We start from the raw sequence: 21889 nt of genomic DNA on the forward strand, positions 1-21889 counted from the left end.
TATCATAACATTTAGTCGAGATATTACATTTGTCTATAATTCCATAGGGTTTAACGTTTTCATCACTAAAACCCAACAATCCACTTGCACCACCCAAATTTAGGATAAAATCTAACATTCGTAGTTGGGAGCTTATATATTAGATTATCTTCATCTCAAGAACTCATAATTTCCACATGTATTGAGGTTATATACCTCGTTAACTCATAACCTTAAAAATCCCCAAATTATAAACCCTCTTATGAGATAGGGAAAAGGAACTGAAAGAGGTCTCTCTTGCCCCTTCATGTTTACCTAATACGGTACCAGAGTGAATATGATCTCCACCAGACATACATAACGCTTTAGCTAATACGGCGAAGTCAGTCACGAAGTCTATGTTCCCTAACAACAAATGACTATATCAAAGCCTAGTTAGTGGCTTAGGGCTCATACTTTGATTCAAATGAAAAATAAATAATAAACGTCCAAATAAGGTTTAGCTAATATATCAATCAACCCTAAAAAAATCAATTTTCACACCAGGCCCCACTTTGCCGCCTTGCGCAATAAGCAAATACGTAATTATGAATAACCCTAGAACAATAAACAAAAACAAGATGACCTTTAAACAAATAGTGAAATAGCATTTTATTCTTCGCTGCTTCGTTATTGTTTATTAAGATGTATTTGTTAAATATCGAAGAATAAGCAAAATTTCCCAACACAACCATCAAGTGATCCAAATAGGTAATGAAATTTAACATGATATTAGACATGTTTAATCTTTTGTTTAGGTGAATTTTTCAAGTTTTAGTTTTTATGGGTACAATCTTCTTATATAAAAATGTGTTGTATTTTTTGTTTTATATAGTTATAATTTAAATGACCTCGATACACAACGCATTAATTATGCTTTTTGCCAGGTATATGAAAATCCTTTGGACCAGCCTACATACATACAAGGTTGGATAATAAGTTAAACATTTTTAGATTTAGAAACTTAAGTATTTTGGAGATGTTAAAACGGAATGGGTTGACCCCCAAAAAAAAATTTGTACATAATTATTAATGTGTTAAATATGATTAAAGAACTATATTATTATAATAGCACTAAATTGGGCAATTTTCAACCGTTTAACTTGTTAGGTAAATATTGTTAGCGTATTATATTTGTAAGCCCATTATTTATCTTGTATTACATTTCGGCCCTTTTGGCTTGTATCTATATTATATAGATGTTTGATTTAATGAGAAATGAAGGCAAGGAAATAAATTCAAAAATAGTTTATTACATGATATCATAGAACCTGATCCATTCCTAACCATCTCTAGCATAACTGCCAAATTTATATTTTTCTTCTGGCGCAAGTCTCCTTCTCTTCTCGTCTCGTTGTTATCTTCTCTTCATCCTGTCTTCATGGCCGTCGATAACAACACCCCCACCAACAACTCGTCCGCTGCATCCTCCGAGAAACCTTATGGTATCTCGAACACTAAAGCATTCATCCCTCTTATTCTAGATCTTGACAAACTCAACTATGATGCATGACGTGATTTGTTTGAAACTCATTGTAATGGCTTTGATGTTTCCTATCACTTTGAAGAGCATGATGAAAACATTTCTAACATTTTCTGAAAAAACTGAATGGGACCATATCAATTCCATTATGGAAATGCGGATGTACAGAATGATCTCTTAATCTCTCATTCTGATGATTCTAAAGAAGAAGGAGACAACTTGGAAAATGTAGCAAAGTCTCGAAGGTCTGTTTCGCGACAACAAAGATTCTATAGCCATCCAGTTAGTGTTGGGTTTTATTCAAAATCGGTCTTCTAAAACATTAAAAACGGTAACGAGAGTTTTAAAATTATGAATAAACATAAAACTCATTTTAACCCATCAATGATCATTTTGCAAAGCATGGAAAGATTAACACAACCATAGAAAGAAAGAGTTACAACCTTTGAAGACTTTTATTTCTCTCGAGAGGTTAGAACTTGATGAAAATAAATGGCAAAAGACTCAATCTAGATCTTCTCTAGAAGTATCCACCAAGCAAGGATAACTCACTTCAAGATGCTATTCTTCACTTGTATTAAGTTGCTCTTAAGTCATTAAGATTATAACAAATAAGCCTTAAGGAGACCCAATTTATAAGCACTTAGTTCAAGCACCAAATTGCAAGAAAGAAGGAGATGGAGAGAGGCTTAAAACCACGAAATTAGCAGAAAAAAAACGAATTTGTGACAAAAAAAAACTAGCTTGTTTTTGCCTATATCACTTCTTTTATATAATAAGGCAAGTGAGATAATGGGACATCCCTTCTTAAAAGTCAAAGAATAGCTTCTAAAAGAGGTATGGAAGCTTAAATTGAAGTTAAATTTCAACTGCAACACCTCCTAAGAGGTTCATGATATTGAGGAGTCAAATGGGGCCAAGAAGTGTTTCTTACTAAAGATCCTAACTACTAGTTAGATCTCCAAATAAATGTGTACTCAGTGTCCATTTAATTGGTACACAACATATATATATATATATATATATATATATATATATATATATATATATATATATAAAGAGAGAGAGTCCGGTTCTCATGAGGACTAAAAAAATAGTGAGGGTTGCGAGGAGAATTCTTCACCATCCTTTTCGTTAAGGGCACAAACGTCAAACCCAAATACTTGGTTGTGGTACGTTCTCATGTAACCCATGTCTGTGGTAACTAATACAGACTCGATGATTTAATCATATGCGGTGAACGTCCATGAAACGTCAATTAAGTGGATTTTATTATTTATTTTCGTTTATTTTGGTATTTTCGTTTTATTATACACACACACATATATAGTTGATTTTTCCTATTTATCTTAATACTAAACTTGTATTTTTTGTCATAGTTCGATAAATATTACATATTAACTCTATTATACTTGAAATTTGTTACTTTTGGCGATTAACGACCGGTAACAATTTTCGCAACTGTTATATATACAGTGAGGAAAACTTACCTCATAGTCTGAAAGGTAGTTGAACTGATCACTGCTCCAAATACTATCTCTACATGTCACCTATACAATAAACAGGGACCCAGTCTCAATCTACTATTCAATTTACCCAAAATGACCTAAAATCAAACTTGGTCAAAGTAAACAGTCAATGGCCAAAAGTCAAAAGTCAAAGTTCCAAGCCAGGTTGAGTATGCCATGCGTACTCCATCTCCACGCATGGTGTAAAGAGTGCCTGCCCAAAATACGGGGCTTCAATCCAGTACGTGTTGTGTACTCCTGTGGTACGCCCTATGTACTGAGTCAAATCCCAATATCCTCATTAAGTGCTTATTCCCATATGTCCTTACATCCAAATCTTAAATCTAACCAGAAATAACCTCCTTAGTCATAAAGTTTCCAACTTTATGACTTGAAGTATCCAAATCTAAAAACCCTAACATATCACAAGATTATAAGCTCCAACACTCATGCATAGATGAAAGGAAAGGATAAAGATCACATTTTTATGACTCCATTCACTTCAAAACATCTGAAAGGCTACTCATAATGTCTGGAGTAGCTCATATTCAACTAGACCAATATTATGGGACCAAAATGCACAAGAACCTTAGAACTAACAAGATCTAATAAAGTATTCATCAAGCTCAGCTCTTTATACCTTATGGAGGTTGCTAAGGATACATAAGGTCCAGATCTATAAGGCTTGACACTTCTCAAGTGCTTTCCAAGAGCTTCATTTCTTAAAAAATGAGCACAAAACTCTAAAAAGGCCTAAAATTTCACAAGTGAAGATTAGGGTTTGCAAGGGGTTGTTTGGGAGGATTGAGGTTGAAAGTGGAATGGATTTTTGATGGTTAAGGTTGTTTAAATAGGGCTCGAACCCTCAATATTAGGGTTTGTTCATCAGCCAAGTACGCCCTACGTTCTCCTTGTGTATGCCTTGCATACTTAAAGGCACACACACGTTACCTTTTAATGACCTATGCCCAAGATATGCCCCAAGTACGCCCGTTGTAGGGATCATTTTTGTAAAAAAATTACATTTTGAGTCAAGAATGGAAATTACCTGATTTGGCTGGGTGCTACATCCTGGTTTTTCTTCAACGATTTACTAACTAGAATCCTTAATGATTCCCATAAATTAAGATTCAATGATTTACCTTGGATTGTTACAAATCGACTTTTTTGGACAATAAAATTGGCATGTGATACATTAGGGCCATAGAGCTTGATAGGGTGAGGATTTTGAGCTATAGATAAAACTCATGCATATCACATATGATCTTTCTAAATTCATAACACGGAAAGTTACGATCCATTTTATTTCAATGAGGCACAATCTCTCATGTTTTTACACATTAATTTATTTCACATGACACCAATTTTCTACCCATGATATCTCGTCATAAATATAACATCTCCTTATACTAATCTATGTATGGCATATATCTGTTACTCATGACATATATTTGGTACGTATATGACACAACATGGTGAAACAAGGCGGAAATTCAACTGATTGCAAGTTAAATCAAACAATATATTGATGATCACAATGACTAGTGTATAAGGTGTTGTGTTTAAACTCTAGAAAATTTGTTATTTTCTATTCAAGGAAACTAATGAACTTCCCAGTCGAGATTTTTTTTTCTTTTGCGAATTAGGACATTTTGCATAGGGTATAACATAATTGATTTACTTGTATGTAGTCTCAGTGCATTATGTCTTAACCATATCAGGCTTCAAAATATTAATCAATGAAAATATTAACTATTTTTTTTTGAAAGGTTCGAAACTTTGAAGTTCTTGAGTATAAAGAGTTGGCTGGTTTGCTTATGTTGAGATGAATTCTATTCTATTGAAATTTCAAAATTCCGTTACATTACAAGTTTAATTGCTTCATAATTTCATTTCTTACTAACTTTTTTGAAAGGTTCAAAACTTTAAAGTTCTTGAGTATAAAGAGTTGGCTTGTTTGCTCATTTTGAAATGAATTTTATTCTTTTGAAATTTCAAAATTCCGTTACATTACAAGTTTAATTGCTTCATAATTTCATTTCTTACTTTCTGTACTCATACTTTGTTTTTGTTTATAATCAGAAAGTTTCACAAAAAGATTTTCTTTTATTTTTTTTCTTTGATATCAAGAAACCCCAAAATATATTTTCTTAATGCGAAATCTCCAGAAAAGTCCAAATATTTTGGTTTAGTTTATAAAAAGTCCCAATTTTCTTTTATTAACAAAAAGTTTAAATTACTAGATGGAAAAATTTCAAATCAACCATTTTTTACCCATAAACTATTTTGTACATGGTTATCTTCAAAAAAGTCTCATTATTTTAGCCTAGTTTATGAAAAAAAAAGTACTAATTTTTTTACTTCAACTTTTTTTACTTTTTCACTAAAAATATAGAAATGTGATGGTTCAAATTATGAATAGGAATAAACTTCATTAAGTTCCATAAAACTAGCAATCAAATTTATCTATAACCAATTATTTGCCACAATACAATGGCATTAGCATCATTTTGAACTCATCATCCTCCATATAATCTATTTTCCACACAAATTTATACCACAAGTTTTATAAGATATTCAAATTATGTTGTGCACACTTTATTACAATCTACCTAAAAGTAGGTTAAAGAAAACAAATTGTTATATTAAAAACCAAAATAATAAGATTTTTCTGGAATTAACCGACTGATTTGATTTTTTTATCCAACAATCATAACTTTTTTGTTAACCAAATAAAATTTATGATTTTTCTTAAAAACTGGAACAAAACATTAACACTTTTCTAAAGACTTTCCTTTCTTAATTATATTTTTTTAGAAAAAATAAGAACCCAAAAATATTTTATTTATTTATGTTCTTTTGAAAAATGAAAATCCAAAAAAAAAACTTTATTTATGTTCTTCTAAAAGTTATCAAGTAAAAAATATTTTTTCTTTCTTTGTTTCAAATTCCGAATAATCAAATTATTTTCCTTCCGAAGTGTTTTGGGGATATCGAAGTGATTATTTTTCTATTTGTATGAAATGACAAACTTTTGGCGTGATTATCTTTCGTTACGAAGAGTGTAATTGCGATGAAGACTTATTATTCTTGTTTGTCAAATGTTTTGATCTTATTCAAAATTTCACTCGTTGTATCTTTTCAAAAAATATTGGTGTTTTGATGGCTGTACTTTGTGCAGAAAAAGTGATGTCAGGGTTATTTTGCTGACGTGGCTTATAAGAGACGATCAAATGACGAAATCTTAGGAGAAATGGGTGATGTGTGAAACCTTTTAGGAACGTGCAAATTACTCCAAACCATAGAGACTATTCGTGTAATTTACTCTTTAATTTTGTTTCTCTCTCCACTCAAACGCTTTGATCGATTCTCCTATAAATTGGCTAGCACCTAGTGATATAGCATGCATATTTGCTCGGTGCTTAATTGTATGAACTATAAAGTTTGTGAGGAAGCACTAGTACAGAAGAATTTTAATAAAGCGGTTTTTTTTTATTTCTTGATGCGGTTATTCAACCGCTTCAAAAAATATAGCATTATAAAATAGTGTTGTTTTTTGAGGCGGTTCTACAACCGCCTTAGAAAATGTCCTAAACCGCCTCATAAAAATAGCTTCATAAAATAGACTTATTTTTTGATGATGTTATTGAATAGCCTTAAAAATTAAACTGCCTTTTAAAACACAATACGAATGGCAACATAAAATATCATCAATCATTTGTTGATGCTATTAGTCAACAGAATTAGAAAATATATAACCGCCTTATATAGATAAGAAAGACGCCAATCTCACTTGTTATTTCCTTTTCTTATGATTGCTACTTTGGCCTTGTATTCTTCCCTCAAGATGCTTCTGTAAATCAATCTCACTTGATGAACTCACATTACAAATAAGACATATCCACTCCATTTTCTTCTTTAAAACTTCACTTGAACCTGCAATAACTAGTAATGACGGTGGTGGTGGTTTCTTATCTTTTTTTGAATCATTTGGAACACATGCAGATGAGTTCTCAACAGACTCCATGGATTTGATAGAGTTTTCGGTTGTCAAATATGCCACTTTGGCTTGATGTTTCTTTCTTGCAAGATTATTGGAGATAAATCTCATACATAATTAGATTATTTGTTTACTTTAGTTAGCTTACAATATTCCATGTATATCTCCTATATTCTTGTTGTATTTTGTATAAGTACATGTTATTGATTAATAACACGCAAGGTGAACAATTATCACTTTCTCACATGGTATCAGCCATCTCACGTTCCTAACCCTAATCGCCCCTCCCCTCTTCTTGTTCCTCTCTGAAATCGACGATGGGCTCCTCTGAAAATACCTTCTCTCTCAATACCCTCATTCACATGCTGACCATCAAGCTAAATTCTTCTAATTACCTCCTCTGGAAGAATCAGATTACACCTCTTCTTCTTCATCAAAAATGGATGAGTCATGTCGATGGTTCCTCTACCATCCCGCCATCCACCACCATCGTTGACGGAAAAGCAGCTCCCAACCCAGCCCATGATGCTTGGGTGGAACTCGATCAAAAGGTTCTTTTGATCCTTCAATCGTCCCTCTCTAAAGAATCCATGGCAGAAGTTCTTGGTCTTTCCACCCCCCGTGAAGTGTGGACTACTTTGGAATCTGCCTATATCCATGATTCCCAGGAACGATCCCAGAATCTTAAAGATTCTTTACGTCAACTTAAGAAGGGTAAGCTCTCTGTCTCTAATTATGCTAAGCAATTTAAGAGTATTTGTGATCAGTTACAGGCCATTGGAAAACCCATTTCTAATGATGATAAAAGTCACTGTTTCATGTGTGGTTTGGGACCGACCTTCGAGACCTTTTCCACTGCCCATCGTGCTCTCCCTACGCGCCCTCTATTTCGTGATTTGGTCGCTCATGCTGAAGGCCATGAGCTCTTTCTCTCCTCCTTGCATGAATCGACACCTCCCCCTGCTGCTTTTACTGCAAATACCTCTTGTGGAAGGGGTCGATCAGGTTAATCAAACAACCGTGGCAACTCTTCAAATCGAACACCTCCTCTCTTCATTGCCAGCATCTCTCTTCCCATCATCATTTCCTTCTTTACTTGTGCTTCCTAAATGTAAATATGCTCCACATCCTCTAATATAATCTTCATGCTGAATCACTTTTCTTATATCTATCGATCCTCCTTGAAAAGTCATAGAAATCCCGATTTAAATAAAAGAAAAACAACACAAAACATGATTATTTCAACTATACTTGATGAAATCGAAAAAAATCACCAAATTGAATAATGCTCTTTAATTGAATAGTTAATGTGATCAATATTGCGTACCTTCCATAGCCTTTTTTAGGGAAAAAATACTATAGTTGGAAGAAGTTCATGCAGAAGGTGTAGGACATACTTGATTGCGTTCATTTTGAGACTGAATCTTGGCACCCTGAAATCTACCGCTACAAGGATGGAGATATTTAGGGTTTTGCACTAGGGAGAAGTTTAGTCGAAGTAAAAGAGATGATGTTGAATTCTTAGGAGTAAATTCTCATTTATGAAGAAGAAGCAGAGGATTTAGTGGTTTCATCAGATGCGAAATGAAGATAACCAGTAACGTTTAGGAATATGAATGGTTGATGAAGCCATAGATTTATGAGGGCTCGGTTGGATTTCAATCAAAAAAATTTCCAGTGGGAGGGAAACCTAGGTCGGAGGGAGATTAGAATTTTTTTTGAAGGCGAGAGGAACTTAGGTTTGGGGGTAAATCCGCTGAAAATATTAGAAAGCTAAAACAAAAATTTAGAGGGAAAGAGATGATTTGGGGCGGTTTTAGATTTTATTGATGCAATTTGTGTGGAATTTGGTGGTGGTTATGGAGGGTTTTTAGAAAGCTAAAACGAAAATTTTAGCGGGAAAGAGATAAAGATTTAATGATGCTGTTATATTAAAAAGAGCATCAAAAAATCCTTATTTAATAATGCTTTTACATGAAGTAGCACTAAAAAATCATAGCGTTTTCATTTGATGTGTTTTTTAAAATATAGCATCAAAAGATAAAGATTTAATGATGCTTTTTTATAAAAAAAAACATCAAAAATCCAAAATAATGCTTTTACATGAAATAGCACTAAAAAATCTTTTTTTGATGCTATTTGTTGTTAACCGCCTTAACAAAAGCTTCTGAAAATTTATCTGATGCTTTTTTAAAACGGTTCGTGTATTATTTAATGCTCTATACATTTAATGAGGTGGTTTTTACCATAAACCGCCTCAAAAATAAAGAATGATTCGCATTATTAAATCATTTGTGTAGTAGTGAAGGCTTCCTTGGCTTTTAACCTTTTTGTAAACCTTTTTGTAAAGTTATACTCAAACATATATTTAAGCGGATACAATAACAACCACTATACCATTTACTGAATATTATATGACATTTCTATATTGTTAGTCACGACAGTTTATTAGAGTACCTACTATTCCTAAATGACCAAATTGGCCTTAACAAAGTGCAACTACAACTTGTACGTTAACCATCATATTTGTACCCCAGTCAATGGTATCTATGACTTCATTCTTACACGTCATCTGGACACGTGTCCAGGAACTGCCTTATGATCTCTCGTTCATTTGTTGATAGATCAAAATCATCACGCGCCAATCTCCCCCACAATTCACTGCTTACGCTCTTTGGGTCATTATCACTTACCTAAATCGATCATTTAGGGTTTCAGTATTTATTTTTATTTATTTTTTGCTATTAAGTGATATCATTCATTAATGATATTTTTTTTTGGAAGATAACCGCATAATTAATGAAAGAGTAAATTACTGAAATCGTCCTTGTGGTTTGGTCAAAATTGGACGTTTGGTCCCTAACTTTTTTTTTTTACACTCGGATTGTCCCTGTGGTTTGCTTTTATTGCGTTTTTCGTCCCTATGGTTTGATAAAAGTTGCATGTTTAGTCCCTAACTTTATGTATGTAAGGGACGAAAAATGCAACAAAATCAAATCACAGAGACAAAAAACGCAACAAAATCAAACCACAGAGACGATCCGAATGCAATAAAAAAGTTAGGGTCCAAACGTGCAATTTTGACCAAACCACAGAGACGATTTCAGTAATTTACTCTTAATGAAATAGAAGCAAAATCACACCTGGATATAGTTGTTGACGTGGCCATCCTTGTTGGCAGGAGTAACAAGTTCATGTTCATTAGTTAGCCATTCACCATCCACAATATACTTGTACTCATAACGCCCTTCCTGTATTTTACATAAATGGTCCCTCAGGTTTGTAAAATATTATTCAACTAAAAAACATATCTAACCAGGGGTAATTTAGTAATTTTACACATGAAACAAACTGGAACCACATGGAACAAACATGCAAGAAATTGAAACAGGGACCATTCATGTCAAAAAATACTTGGGGACTAAACCTGTGACTTTTTGTAAACCATAGGGACCATTTTGAAATTTATGTAATTTAGTCTAAGGAGATAATTACTGGTAGATCTTTATGGAGAATCCACGAGCCTTCCTTCTCGTTATATTCCAGTGGAATTTTCTGTAATAAAAACAAACGACGTTAATAATATATTAAGATGGACTTCTTTTGATTCTAAAAAAACTAAATTGAAAATATTAATGTATTATAATATATTTATATTTACAGAAGTATATTCTGAAAATCTAACCTGACCCCACCCAATATCGAGTCCAGATATTTCCACTGTAGAAGATTTATCGCCCTTCCATGTCAACGTGACAGGTTTCTTTTTTAGGCCAGTAAGCTGTAAAAAAAGATCAATTCATGAGCAAACAAAATTTACCATTAACAAACAGTAAATTCACTTGTAAATATTTCACATAATTTTTGGGTTTATAAATTATGACCAATAATGACTCACAATGTCAGCTGTCGCACTTTTTATAGCATCCACTTTGGGAAAACATGATCGCTTACTCTGCATAGAAATAAAATCAGGAGTTACTGTTACTATTACTGATACTGATACTGATATTGATACTGATAAGTTAATTACATGAATTTAATGTTGATAAATAAATTTACCAGTAGAAAAGTAACAGCATCATTTAGCTTATAACCTTGAACCCAAAACATGTATGCCAGCTGTAATCCATAGAAACCATAATTACTGATACTGATACTGATACTGATACTGATACTGATAAGTTAAGACTTTAGGTATACCGCGGTTGCAGGAGCTCTTCCAAGGCCAGCTGTGCAATGTATATAAGTAATTCCCCCGTTTCTATTGATGGCTTTGTGCAATTTGCTCACAACATATGGAAGCCTCAACCGCATATCAAATGCATCAAAGTCTCTGATTCATTAACTAAGTAGTTACATACGTTGTGTTTTTATGTATTTTATACTAATATCAAAACCGTATATAAAATGATTCTTTTTAGAAGGTTAATGATAGTTTAATGGTTTAATCAGGATAGGAAATACTTCATTGCTTAAATAAAAATATGGGAAAATGCCGTAAAAACTCTTAAGTTTGCAAGTTTTTGTCTGTTTATCTATAGTCATATTTTAGGTCCATTAATGACTCAAATTTTCAACTTTTTTTTTTTTTTTTCAAATTTACCCTTTTTGCAAATTTATCAAATAAAACTAAAAATTTCTGCCAAACTTAAGGACTTTAATGAACCAAAAAACCGAACTTAAGGGATTTTATGAACCAAAAAAAAGGTTAAACATGAACATTTCAGTCAAACGTAAGGGTTTTAATAAATCAGATGATAAAATTGAAAAAATTAAAATAAAGTAAGATGCAAACATCCGGTTTTAATGAACCTAAAATCCTCAAAAGAGTAAAACCGACAAAAACTTACAAACTTAATGATTTTTATGTGATTATTCCTAAAGTTAGCTGATAAGAGTAAGTTGTGGTCTTCTGTATTTTCCATATTAACTCTTGACCAAAATATGAACTTTAAATGAAAAAGTTAAAGAGAAGACTATAGAAATAAGCACAATTGGACAAATCATACTCAACCTTATTTCTGCACGCAAATGTTGAATGTCATTAAAAGTGGATGCATATTCACGAATAGCACCAATATCCACGCTAAAATATCTGAAAAAACAAGTAAAGGGAAAAAAATGTCCCTCTCTAAAGGGTAATCTTCGAGAAAAAAAGAAACCATCATGTGTGTATGTAAACTTTAAAAATTGATGTAAAGAGACAGTTTTGTATTTTAAATATCTTTCGGATACTCAAGATCTGAATCTTGTTGCAAACAATAAATGGTTTTCACTCCAATACTTCGAAGCTTGTCAACATCTTCACGAGTCTATAATATTAATAAAATAAGTCAGAAGTCATTTTATAATGGATTATTTATCATATTTTGGATAAAAAAAATCACCTGAAGACATGACCCAACGATTAAATCTGGAGTAATGAAGTCGTAGTTCATTCCTAGCTCATGTCTATATGTCAAGACTGAAATCAATTTATAAGCAGTAAATTATTTATTAAAACTCTTTTTGATGATATCTTAAAATATAAATATGGTTCTCCATTAAATCTTTTGTAAGATTAATTATTAAAGTACACATTACTAACATTATAATTGTGAAGGAACTAACCAGCACCCATGGCTTCAGTCATGTTATTACTATAAACATCAGATTTCTCTTCACTTTTAGCACCTTCCATGTCGATAGATGTACTTGAGCTAGGTGTTACCTAAAGAATCAGATGCAAATTAATTGTTTATATCAAAGTATAATTAGTGACACTAAAGTCTTGACACAAAAAAATCGATGAAGAATTTCATCTTCAGAAACTAAAATGAAGTTTACCTTAACTAAACAGCTTCTATGGAGACCAGTAGCATTCATCAAACGCTTTTCATGTTGATTTGTCTAAACATATAAAATTACAATCACGCTAAATTAATCGATAGTGATAAACATACGTTAACACATATAATCTGAAGTGGAAATGGAAATGGAGTTTAATTACCATCGTATTGACAAAACACGGGTGAATTGCAGATTGAATTCCGAAGCTTTGTAACGACATAACTGAGAACGATCTGAAAAGAAACTCAAAATGTAAACAGATTTGTAGTAATTATTCGACGAATTAGCATTGATTATTAGTGAAATTGAAACAAACCTTGTGAGATTTTGAAGGCAATTCATGTTGGAGGTGTGTGAAGTGGAAGAAACAGAACAAATCTGAGAAGTTGAGTTGTGGAGAGAGAGAGGGGGAAGTTAGATTTTTTATGGGGATTGTTTATATACATCGGTTTGGTTAAAGAAAAGGGTTCGCCTTTACCAAGATTCTCTAAAATGCCATTCTCTGTTTACTTTTATCGGAGCATGCCACGTGTCACTGGGGTTATTTCCAAGAGGTGATCACGTGGTACCATGTTTAATCGCTCAGCGGTGATCGTACTCCGTCTCATGAAACAATAAAAAAGTTGGATTTGATTTACTTGAAACCAATCTCACTTAACTTTATATAACAAGAATTTTATTACATATACAAGGGATGAACCTTTTGATAGGTGGAGCACACTAAAATTTTCTTGATAGAAATAACATGTGAACAAAATTTAAAGTTACAATTAATTTAGATAAAAGAGACCGGTGTATATATTACTTTTTTTTTTTAAGTTCACCTCTTTTTTATACTTGTTTTTCGAATTATTTTCTATTAAGTTTCGGATCTTAACATTAATAAGTGTTTTTTTTTACATTATAAATCAATGCGTTTGTTTATAAAATCATCACCGGTTTTATTATGAAAGTCTCTGAAGTTTTATCATGGAAAAAAAAAACATCTTTCAATTATTGTAGTTTCGACCGCGACAGATAAAACAAAAGTTAACTTTAATATCCTACCAAAGGAAATGAAGGATGTTTTCTTGTTTCCACCATCTATGAGAAGGATTAGCAATTTCTCTCAAACTACCAAATTTTGCATCATATATAAAAGAGTCCTAATAGACCTCACTTTGATCATCAAGTTTCACTCTTTCCATCAAGATATAATTGTTAATCTTACTACAAATCTTGCTATGAATTATGTTTTTGAATTCCAATTCAAGAATTATGTTAAAAGCTTGCTATGAATCGATTATTTGTACATGTTTGAATTATGTTTTTGATGTTAAAATATATTCTTGATCTTAAAATCGATTCTTGCTATGTTAAAATCAATTGTGTGTGGATTCAAGGTGTAACTATACTTGTAGATTAGTGTTTAATTTCTGGTTTTTGAATCTTGTTATATTAAAATCGATTCTTGATGTTTCAATCGTGTAGAAAAGTGTTGAATGATGATCAATTATCATTTGTTACTTGTTTGTGTTTGAGTCGTTTGTACAAAAACAACTTTTTCTTTTACAATTTCGAGTTTTTTTATAGATTTTTTTCTCTAATTTGAACACCCATAAAATCTTCATACAATCTTGGAATGAATAGATTGTTTTCCTAGATTGTAGTCATTTGGCTTGACTATGTTTTAGGCTAAAAATAGCTTAATTGGTTAAGATTGACCGAGTTATTTAGCCCTAAAAAGGGTTATAAGGGATATTGGTTAGTATTTCCGCTTTTTGTAAAAAGTTTCAACTTTAAACCATTATAAAATCTTCATATGAGCTCGAATTGTGACAACCCGAAATTCTATTCTGTACAAACAATATCACTTCAATAGAAGTTAGAACAGTTGCAGTAAATTTTCAGACTTTTTAGTATAAATTTGAGTATTTCAGGATTTACACTTAAAGAGATATTAGGAAAGAGGATGCACTAGGGTTTTGTGCAACTCTGTTATTTCAAAACTCTATGATATTAGAGTTCATTTCTTGAATAAAATATTTTCTGCCAAAAAACCCCAGGAGTATATATATGATTCTGAGCCATAATTATTCATTAGTTCCATTTCCAACTAGAGAAAAACCGATTTCTCTCTCACGGATCTTCGGACTTTCGTCCCAAAACGTGAGTACCTCTATCTAGTTGTATTATAAAGCTTATTATGTGTTTAATAACCTAGAAATCATATCAAAACAACAAGATTTAAGAGTTTACGGCCCAAGAACATCTTGGACCGTAAACCCTTCTTTAAGGGCCAAATGAGTGTCTAGGTCCCTTCCATTTGCAATGAAACTATGCTAGGCTTGTACCCTAATGTGTGTAGAACTAGAAAACACCCAAGAACACCAAGAGTAAGGTGTTCACGCCCCAAGAAGTTCTTGGACCGTGAACTCTAAACTCAAGGGCCAAAAGGTGCTTTAAACCCTCCAAAAGCCTTGGACATTAGCCAAGATTCACTCCTAGTTAAATTAAGGACTTGAAATCACCAAAAACCCATCCCCATGAGAGATTACGGCCGTAATATCTAAGGGAATTGGTCCCAGGGCCGTAAACTCCTCAAAGGAGTGTATTAATGCCCTAAACCCTTCCAAGGATTAAACCATCAAGTAGAAATGCTTCTAGGGAACATGTAAAGCTTCAAAGCACCAAATAACCTAAGGCTTAGGAGCTTACGACCATAAAATCAAGGGTTTACGACAGTAAACTCGTTGTTGGAGAGTAAACTCAAGAATGGGGTCCTTTGGAACCCTAAACCCACTAGCCTTGACCTACAACAACTTAGATGCCATCCTTAGGGCTAATAACACTTATGTAAGGTGTTTAGCATGTTCTAGGAGGTCTTATCATTATCAATTAGTAGTTTAAAACTAATTGGGTACATATATGTGTGATTATATGTTAACTAGGATCATAGAGTGTGTTCAGCACTTCACTTGACACCTAGCAATCCTACGTCTTCAGTACATCCGTACCACTCACTACAGGTGAGTTCATACCCCTTAATCAATGGTTTAAATGTTTTTAAATGCTTTTATGAGGGGGAATACAAGTTGAATACTTATAGTTATTACATCAATCACATGTGATTACTAACTACAAAATCAATGATTTTCATACTGTTCAAACTGTTTATCAAACTGTTTTACAAATTCTTATACTTAACAAATACATTTACTTAAGCTCTGTTATACTTATTATCAATTGAATGTCTATGTAGGTATAGTTATATAAGCAATGTTTAAAAGGCTTAGGAAGGCCTGCCTGCCTTATTTCCTTTTCGTCGTTGAGATGTGGTCTGGTGGGGTATTGGGTATCCGTCCGAAGGTCGTTTAAATATTAGTTATATATCATGTGTACATATATATTCATAAAGGTTCTTACAGTTCATTCAATACCCTTGGGTAGCAAGGGTATACTTCCATGTTCATACGTACCAGTTACATCACTAGTAAGTTACCATAGGGGTAGCACAGGAGAATACTAATACTATTGCTAGAACAATGAAACATATAATGAGTCAGTTCATTCATGAGTCAGTACGAGTAATACATACAGTACATTACTATACATGTTAGATAGAGAGAACATACATTACAGCTAGCACACGCAGAACATTTCAGTACATACAGGCTAGACAGAGAAAGCGTACACTTTTCAGTTAGCACATTCATTACATATACATTCATGCAGTTATGTGAACCATTGAGCGGGTCATGGCACTTCCTGCCATGACCGCTCTTGTATCCCGAATCTCCTTAATTGGGGAGCGTATGAGTTTGCGTATAGATCTATACTTGATTGATTATCCTACACCTTGCTGCTCGCTACAGTGGGACTTACAAGTCTACGGGTGCCAAATGTCATTTCTTGCGGCGTCTTACATCGTCGTTTTACTAGAGTTGGTAGCAGGATACAGGTCGATCACATGTTACTTGGAACAACTTTTGGTTTTAAGGTAGGTAGTACCACGGTAGTCACTTATTACAAATACTACAGTATGATAATATTTTCCCATTACATTCACTTTGTGAATATTCACACGATGCACGGAAATGTAGAAACTATATTTTTGGTTAATGATAGTCAGAATTAGGAAAACACACACTCTAACAAGAGACATACACACAGACACGAGATGCCTTGGTAGAAGGCTACAGTTAGTAGGAAACATAGGGTTTTCTAGGAGAGTTCAAAACATTATACAAAACATTATACAAAACATTGTACAAAACATCTTACAGAAACATCTTACAAACGTTTTCATAAAAACACATACATTAATATACTTATGATCTCACCAGCATTAAGCTGATACTCGCTTTCAAATAACTTGTATTCTCAGGTTACCACTAGACAGGTACATGTGCCAGGCTTTTGAGAAGATGGAGTTCGTTCAAGACTCATCTTTTATTTTTGATATGTATATTTTTGGTGTCTATAACTTTGACAGAACACACATGTATGAAATTCTATTATTAATGCAATGGATGATGTTGTTGCTTGTTTACTACTATTCATTGTTGTGATACTGTACATGACGTCCTCCATCCTAGAATGTTTCCGCCATTCATGGTTTTGGGGTGTGACACGAATGAAGTGGTTTTTTTAAGATTGTAGTCATCTGCCTTGTCCACATTTTTGTAACATCCAAAATTTCAAAACAATTAAAATTTTTCAAAATCACCCATTTTATTAACGTTGTTACAAAAAGGTTTTCAATACATTATTAAACAGAGAAATTTCCCAGGTTCATATCATAAAACACCAACGCGAGGAACGGTACGATCACGCCTTTGCCTTGCCACAGACTCTTGAGAACCTGAAACATAAAACCACAACTGTAAGCCCGAAAGCTTAGTGAGATACCCCCAGAATACCAACCACATATATGCCTTTCCAGGCCCTGACCTTCCGGTCCATGTGTCTCTGGGGACTTCCGTCCCTGCTGGGTAAACCTTCCGGTCCTACCCACGCCGACCTTCCGGTCCATCACACAATATAATCGCCTTCCGGCCCATAACATATCGCCTTCCGGCCCATAACATATTGCCTTCCGGCCCATAAGCATAAAATGCATATATAACATAACAAACAATCATATAACAATTCATAAACAACAATCGATCACATATCACATATCATAGCATTACTCTAACAAGATACTGGTCTAGCCGGTCACTATCATAACATTTCTCTATGAATCAGTCAACATACTAAATGCATACATACGCCTTTCCAGGCCATGACCTTCCGGTCCACATAGTAATGCCTTCCGGCCCATAACATGTATTGCCTTCCGGCCCATAACATATAACAACTGACAACTACCCGGATTTCCATCCGATAAAAGGGTTGGCATTGGTGCCATAAACCCTAGCGATATAGTGAGGATAACTCACCTCGAAACTGCCGACTGAACAGATAGCTCAAGCTGCTCCGATCACTGATACGATATCCACTCCTGGATAGCCGCCAATGCTCTGAACTCAAACGATAAACAACAATTACCAAAATACCCCTGGAACCACTGGTCAATCCTTGGTCAAAGACAAGGTCAAAGTCAACCCCTGACTGACCCTACTCGTCGAGTCAACCCTGTGACTCGCCGAGTCCCCATGCTCAGAACTTCACTTAACCCGCGACCTAACTCGCCGAGTCACCCCAAGACTCGCCGAGTTCAACGACTCTGAGTCCACTCGCCCTTGACTCACCGAATCCTTGAGATTGCCTTTCTACACGTCGAGTATCCCCTTTTTACTCGACGAGTTCCTCCTGGAAGAATTGCGGGGCCACCCCGACTCAACTCGCCGAGTCTGAAGAACAATTCGACGAGTCCCAATTATTCTTCAAGCTACTCGCCGAGTCTGTTCATCGGACTCGTCGAGTCCATGCCATGCAGTCAATCAAACTGCTTCCTGAGATAAGTATTGTCCCGAAATACACAAGCATGGGACCTTCTGGACCTCTAAGGTCCTAATACAGAGTCACAATCGTTTGGGGGACTAGGGTAGCATTCAATCTAATCACAAAAGGGTTCCACAAACCCTAATTCCATAAACACATCAACATAGCAGAGTATACTCGAATTCTTACCTGGATGATGTATTCTCTGTGTCCCCAATCCTCAGAATGTGACTCCCTTGCTGCTCCTTTAGCCAATCCCTTCTCTTCCTTGCACAACCACTCTTCTATAATCAACAATGGCCTATAATCCTTGCTCCAGATGCATACAATCGATTTAGGGTTCTTCTCAGAAAGCTAAACGGAACAATGACGGCCAATAAGTGCCTCTTATACGTCCCAAACCTGAACGGTTAGGGTTTTCGCCAAACAGCGCAGACTCGCCGAGTCCATATCTGGACTCGTCGAGTCCAGTCGCGAACCCGTGACCCGGTCTGCGATCCTACTCGGCGAGTCTAGGCTCCAACTCGCCGAGTCCCCTCTTAAAACACCCCCAAAATCATAATTATATCAATATTTGAAATTCCGGGCTGTTACAACTCTCCCCCACTAGAACTAGACTTCGCCCTTGAAGTCTCACTCTGAAAATAGCCCCGAATGCTGCTCCCACATATCACGTTCCAGATCACAGTTCATTTCCGATCCCCTCCGGTGTTGCCACTGAACTAACACCCGAGGTATCTCCTTATTCCTCAGAACCTTGATCTTCCGTTCTCTGATGACCACTGGCTTCTCGGCATAATTCAGGCTTGCATCCACCTGAATGTCTTCTAATGGAACCACTGCCGAGTCATCGGCTATATACTTCCTCAATTGCGACATATGAAATATCGTGGATTTGTCTCAAATCCGTGGGCCACTCCAACCGGTAGACCCTCAGGCCTACCCCCGCAATCACATGAAAAGGCCCAATATACCGGGGCCCCAACTTACCCCTCTTCTTGAATCGAATCACTCCTCTCCAAGGAGAGGCCTTCAGGAGTATGAAGTCACCGACCTGAAACTCAAGCTCAGACCGGCGTCTGTCCGCATAACTTTCCTGTCGGCTCTGGGCGGTCAATAACCTCTGTCTCATCTGCTGAATCTGCTCTGTTGACTGCAGCCCGATCTCTGTACTGTCCATCGCTCTCTGTAACCAAGAATTACCCAAGATGCAACTCTGCTCTATATCTCAACAATCACTCGACCCATAAGGGTTAGGAAACCATGAACCACCGGATCCCCGATCCAAAGCCCACTTCGTCCATTCCGGACCGACTGAGAGATCCATTCTCACTCTCAGAGCAACTCTCACAAGTTCTCCTCCTGCCATCACATACACATGCTGAACTAACCCCAACACCCGCAGGTTGGAAGACCCGATACACTGATGATATCCTCGAACATCTCCCAAGATGAACCACTACATCCACCCTACACTCTGATCAGAATCACACCGAGAATTTAAGATTCTCTCTCCCCCTGCATCCCTTTCGAGCCTCAACAGACATTCCCAAACCGGATGGGTTCCTACTTCGCTGCCGCGAACACGATGCTCGAAACCATACTCGAAATACTTTAACCATAACTCTGCTCTGTAGCTTTCATTCTTGTGAACTTGCACTCCCCTTCGGAGTTACACACCTTTCTCTTTTCCTTCCAAGGGACCCTCTTGGCCATAATGCCACTCCAACCGGTGCCACGGTGCTTGCCCCAAGCGACACCACCCTTTTTCGTAACCGCTATTCAGATACTCTGGTTATCATTGCAGGGGCTCTCAATCCCATGCACTCTCTCCACTCATCAAAATCACTGCCTCAGCTAAACAAGATTACTAACCCGGGGCCAGACCTTCCAATGCAATCACATTGCAACATACACAATCCGCAATCTCAAACTGATCCAGCAATACCAACAGAGTCTCCAGCATGACTGGACCGACTCTCATAACACATACTAGCCACTCGAGGCTATATCTCTGTGGGTCCGTACACCCAAACTCTGCGAACCCTCAGGTTCTAACTCTGGGAACCTTCCGGTCCCAGCTCTAGAAACATGCACAACATAATCCCGTGGGATTAATGCAGTACAACCCATCACGTACTTCCAACATACCAATACTCTGATCGCATAATCCCAGTTACTTACTCAAGCTTGATCCCGGCCTCCTCTCAGGCCTCCATAATCAAATGCCCTAGGTCTGTATCCCGCCCCGCGTACTCGACAATCGCTCTTGTCAGCCTATACTCTGAGCTAATAGAACACTGCTGAATCCCAACAGCTAAGCACCCTCACATACTCAACGATCTCCCGGAGAATTCTCCAATTCTCCCCCACTAAAGCACTGACTAACTGCCACCGATCGTCATTAACGACCTTTCAGAACAATCCTGTATAAAGAGAACATTTACACACTGACTGCTTCCCACAAGCATAAGAAACCCTCAGCCAAGTACATCTCCTCCCTGATCAATCCGCTCAAAAGAATCTGGTCTTTCAATTATACACTCCACGACTGCAGATGCTACCCCAGTGCCGCATTACCACTATCAACTCTCACGAACGATAACCAACGGAATTCCCAAACAATAACCCGTAACCAAGCCCACCACCTGCCAAAGGATGAATACCACATCGAAAACCGCACGAGGCTACCGGCACCAAAACACCAAACTATAACCATACCAATCCATCAGGGAACAACGAATGCCAAAGCGAAAACCTGAAGCACCAATCCATAGCCATGCCCAACCCGCGAAATAACGAATACTGCATCGAAATCCACACAAGACACCAGCACGAACAATACGCCACAATCAACGCAAGCTAATCAAGACATCAAGAAAGCATCATACCCGCAGCTGCCTCCGGCACTGCTCCGTCTCCCTCTGCCGCAAACCGATAAGTACGACCCTGAGCCCTTGGGGCTCCGCTCCGTCCTGTCCTCCTCCTGAACTCCTCGAGGTGGCCGGTGCTAGAGCCTGCACCGGCCCTGCAGAAAGCTGTGGACAGTTGACCCTCAAATGTCCAACCTGCCGACACTGATAACAAATCCTCAAATCCCGAATTGGCACTGACTGCCGA

At 36.1% G+C, this 21889-nt stretch overlaps 1 protein-coding gene across 2 annotated transcripts; it reads right to left on the minus strand.

Moving 5' to 3' along the window:
* Positions 1 to 9408: 9408 nt before the first annotated feature.
* Positions 9409 to 13310, minus strand: LOC145074320 (phosphoglucan phosphatase DSP4, amyloplastic-like). 2 transcript variants are annotated; one of them, XM_079020721.1, is made up of 14 exons: positions 13158 to 13310; positions 13002 to 13074; positions 12839 to 12901; positions 12623 to 12722; positions 12400 to 12476; positions 12248 to 12324; positions 12027 to 12107; positions 11213 to 11345; positions 11072 to 11131; positions 10908 to 10964; positions 10695 to 10790; positions 10505 to 10564; positions 10153 to 10260; positions 9409 to 9702 (listed from the first exon to the last, which is right to left on the minus strand). In XM_079020721.1, the coding sequence occupies exons 1-14, from the start codon at positions 13181 to 13183 to the stop codon at positions 9571 to 9573; spliced, it is 1143 nt and encodes a 380-aa protein (XP_078876847.1). In that variant the 5' UTR covers positions 13184 to 13310; the 3' UTR covers positions 9409 to 9570. The 2 variants fall into 2 exon arrangements, with proteins under 2 accessions (XP_078876847.1, XP_078876848.1); XM_079020722.1 differs by lacking the exons at positions 12839 to 12901; positions 13002 to 13074; positions 13158 to 13310 and having other exon boundaries at positions 12600 to 12727.
* Positions 13311 to 21889: the final 8579 nt, after the last annotated feature.

The sequence above is a fragment of the Lactuca serriola genome, chromosome 9, assembly GCF_051521515.1.
Source record: "Lactuca serriola cultivar US96UC23 chromosome 9, Lser_US96UC23_V15, whole genome shotgun sequence".
Taxonomy (NCBI): domain Eukaryota; kingdom Viridiplantae; phylum Streptophyta; class Magnoliopsida; order Asterales; family Asteraceae; genus Lactuca; species Lactuca serriola.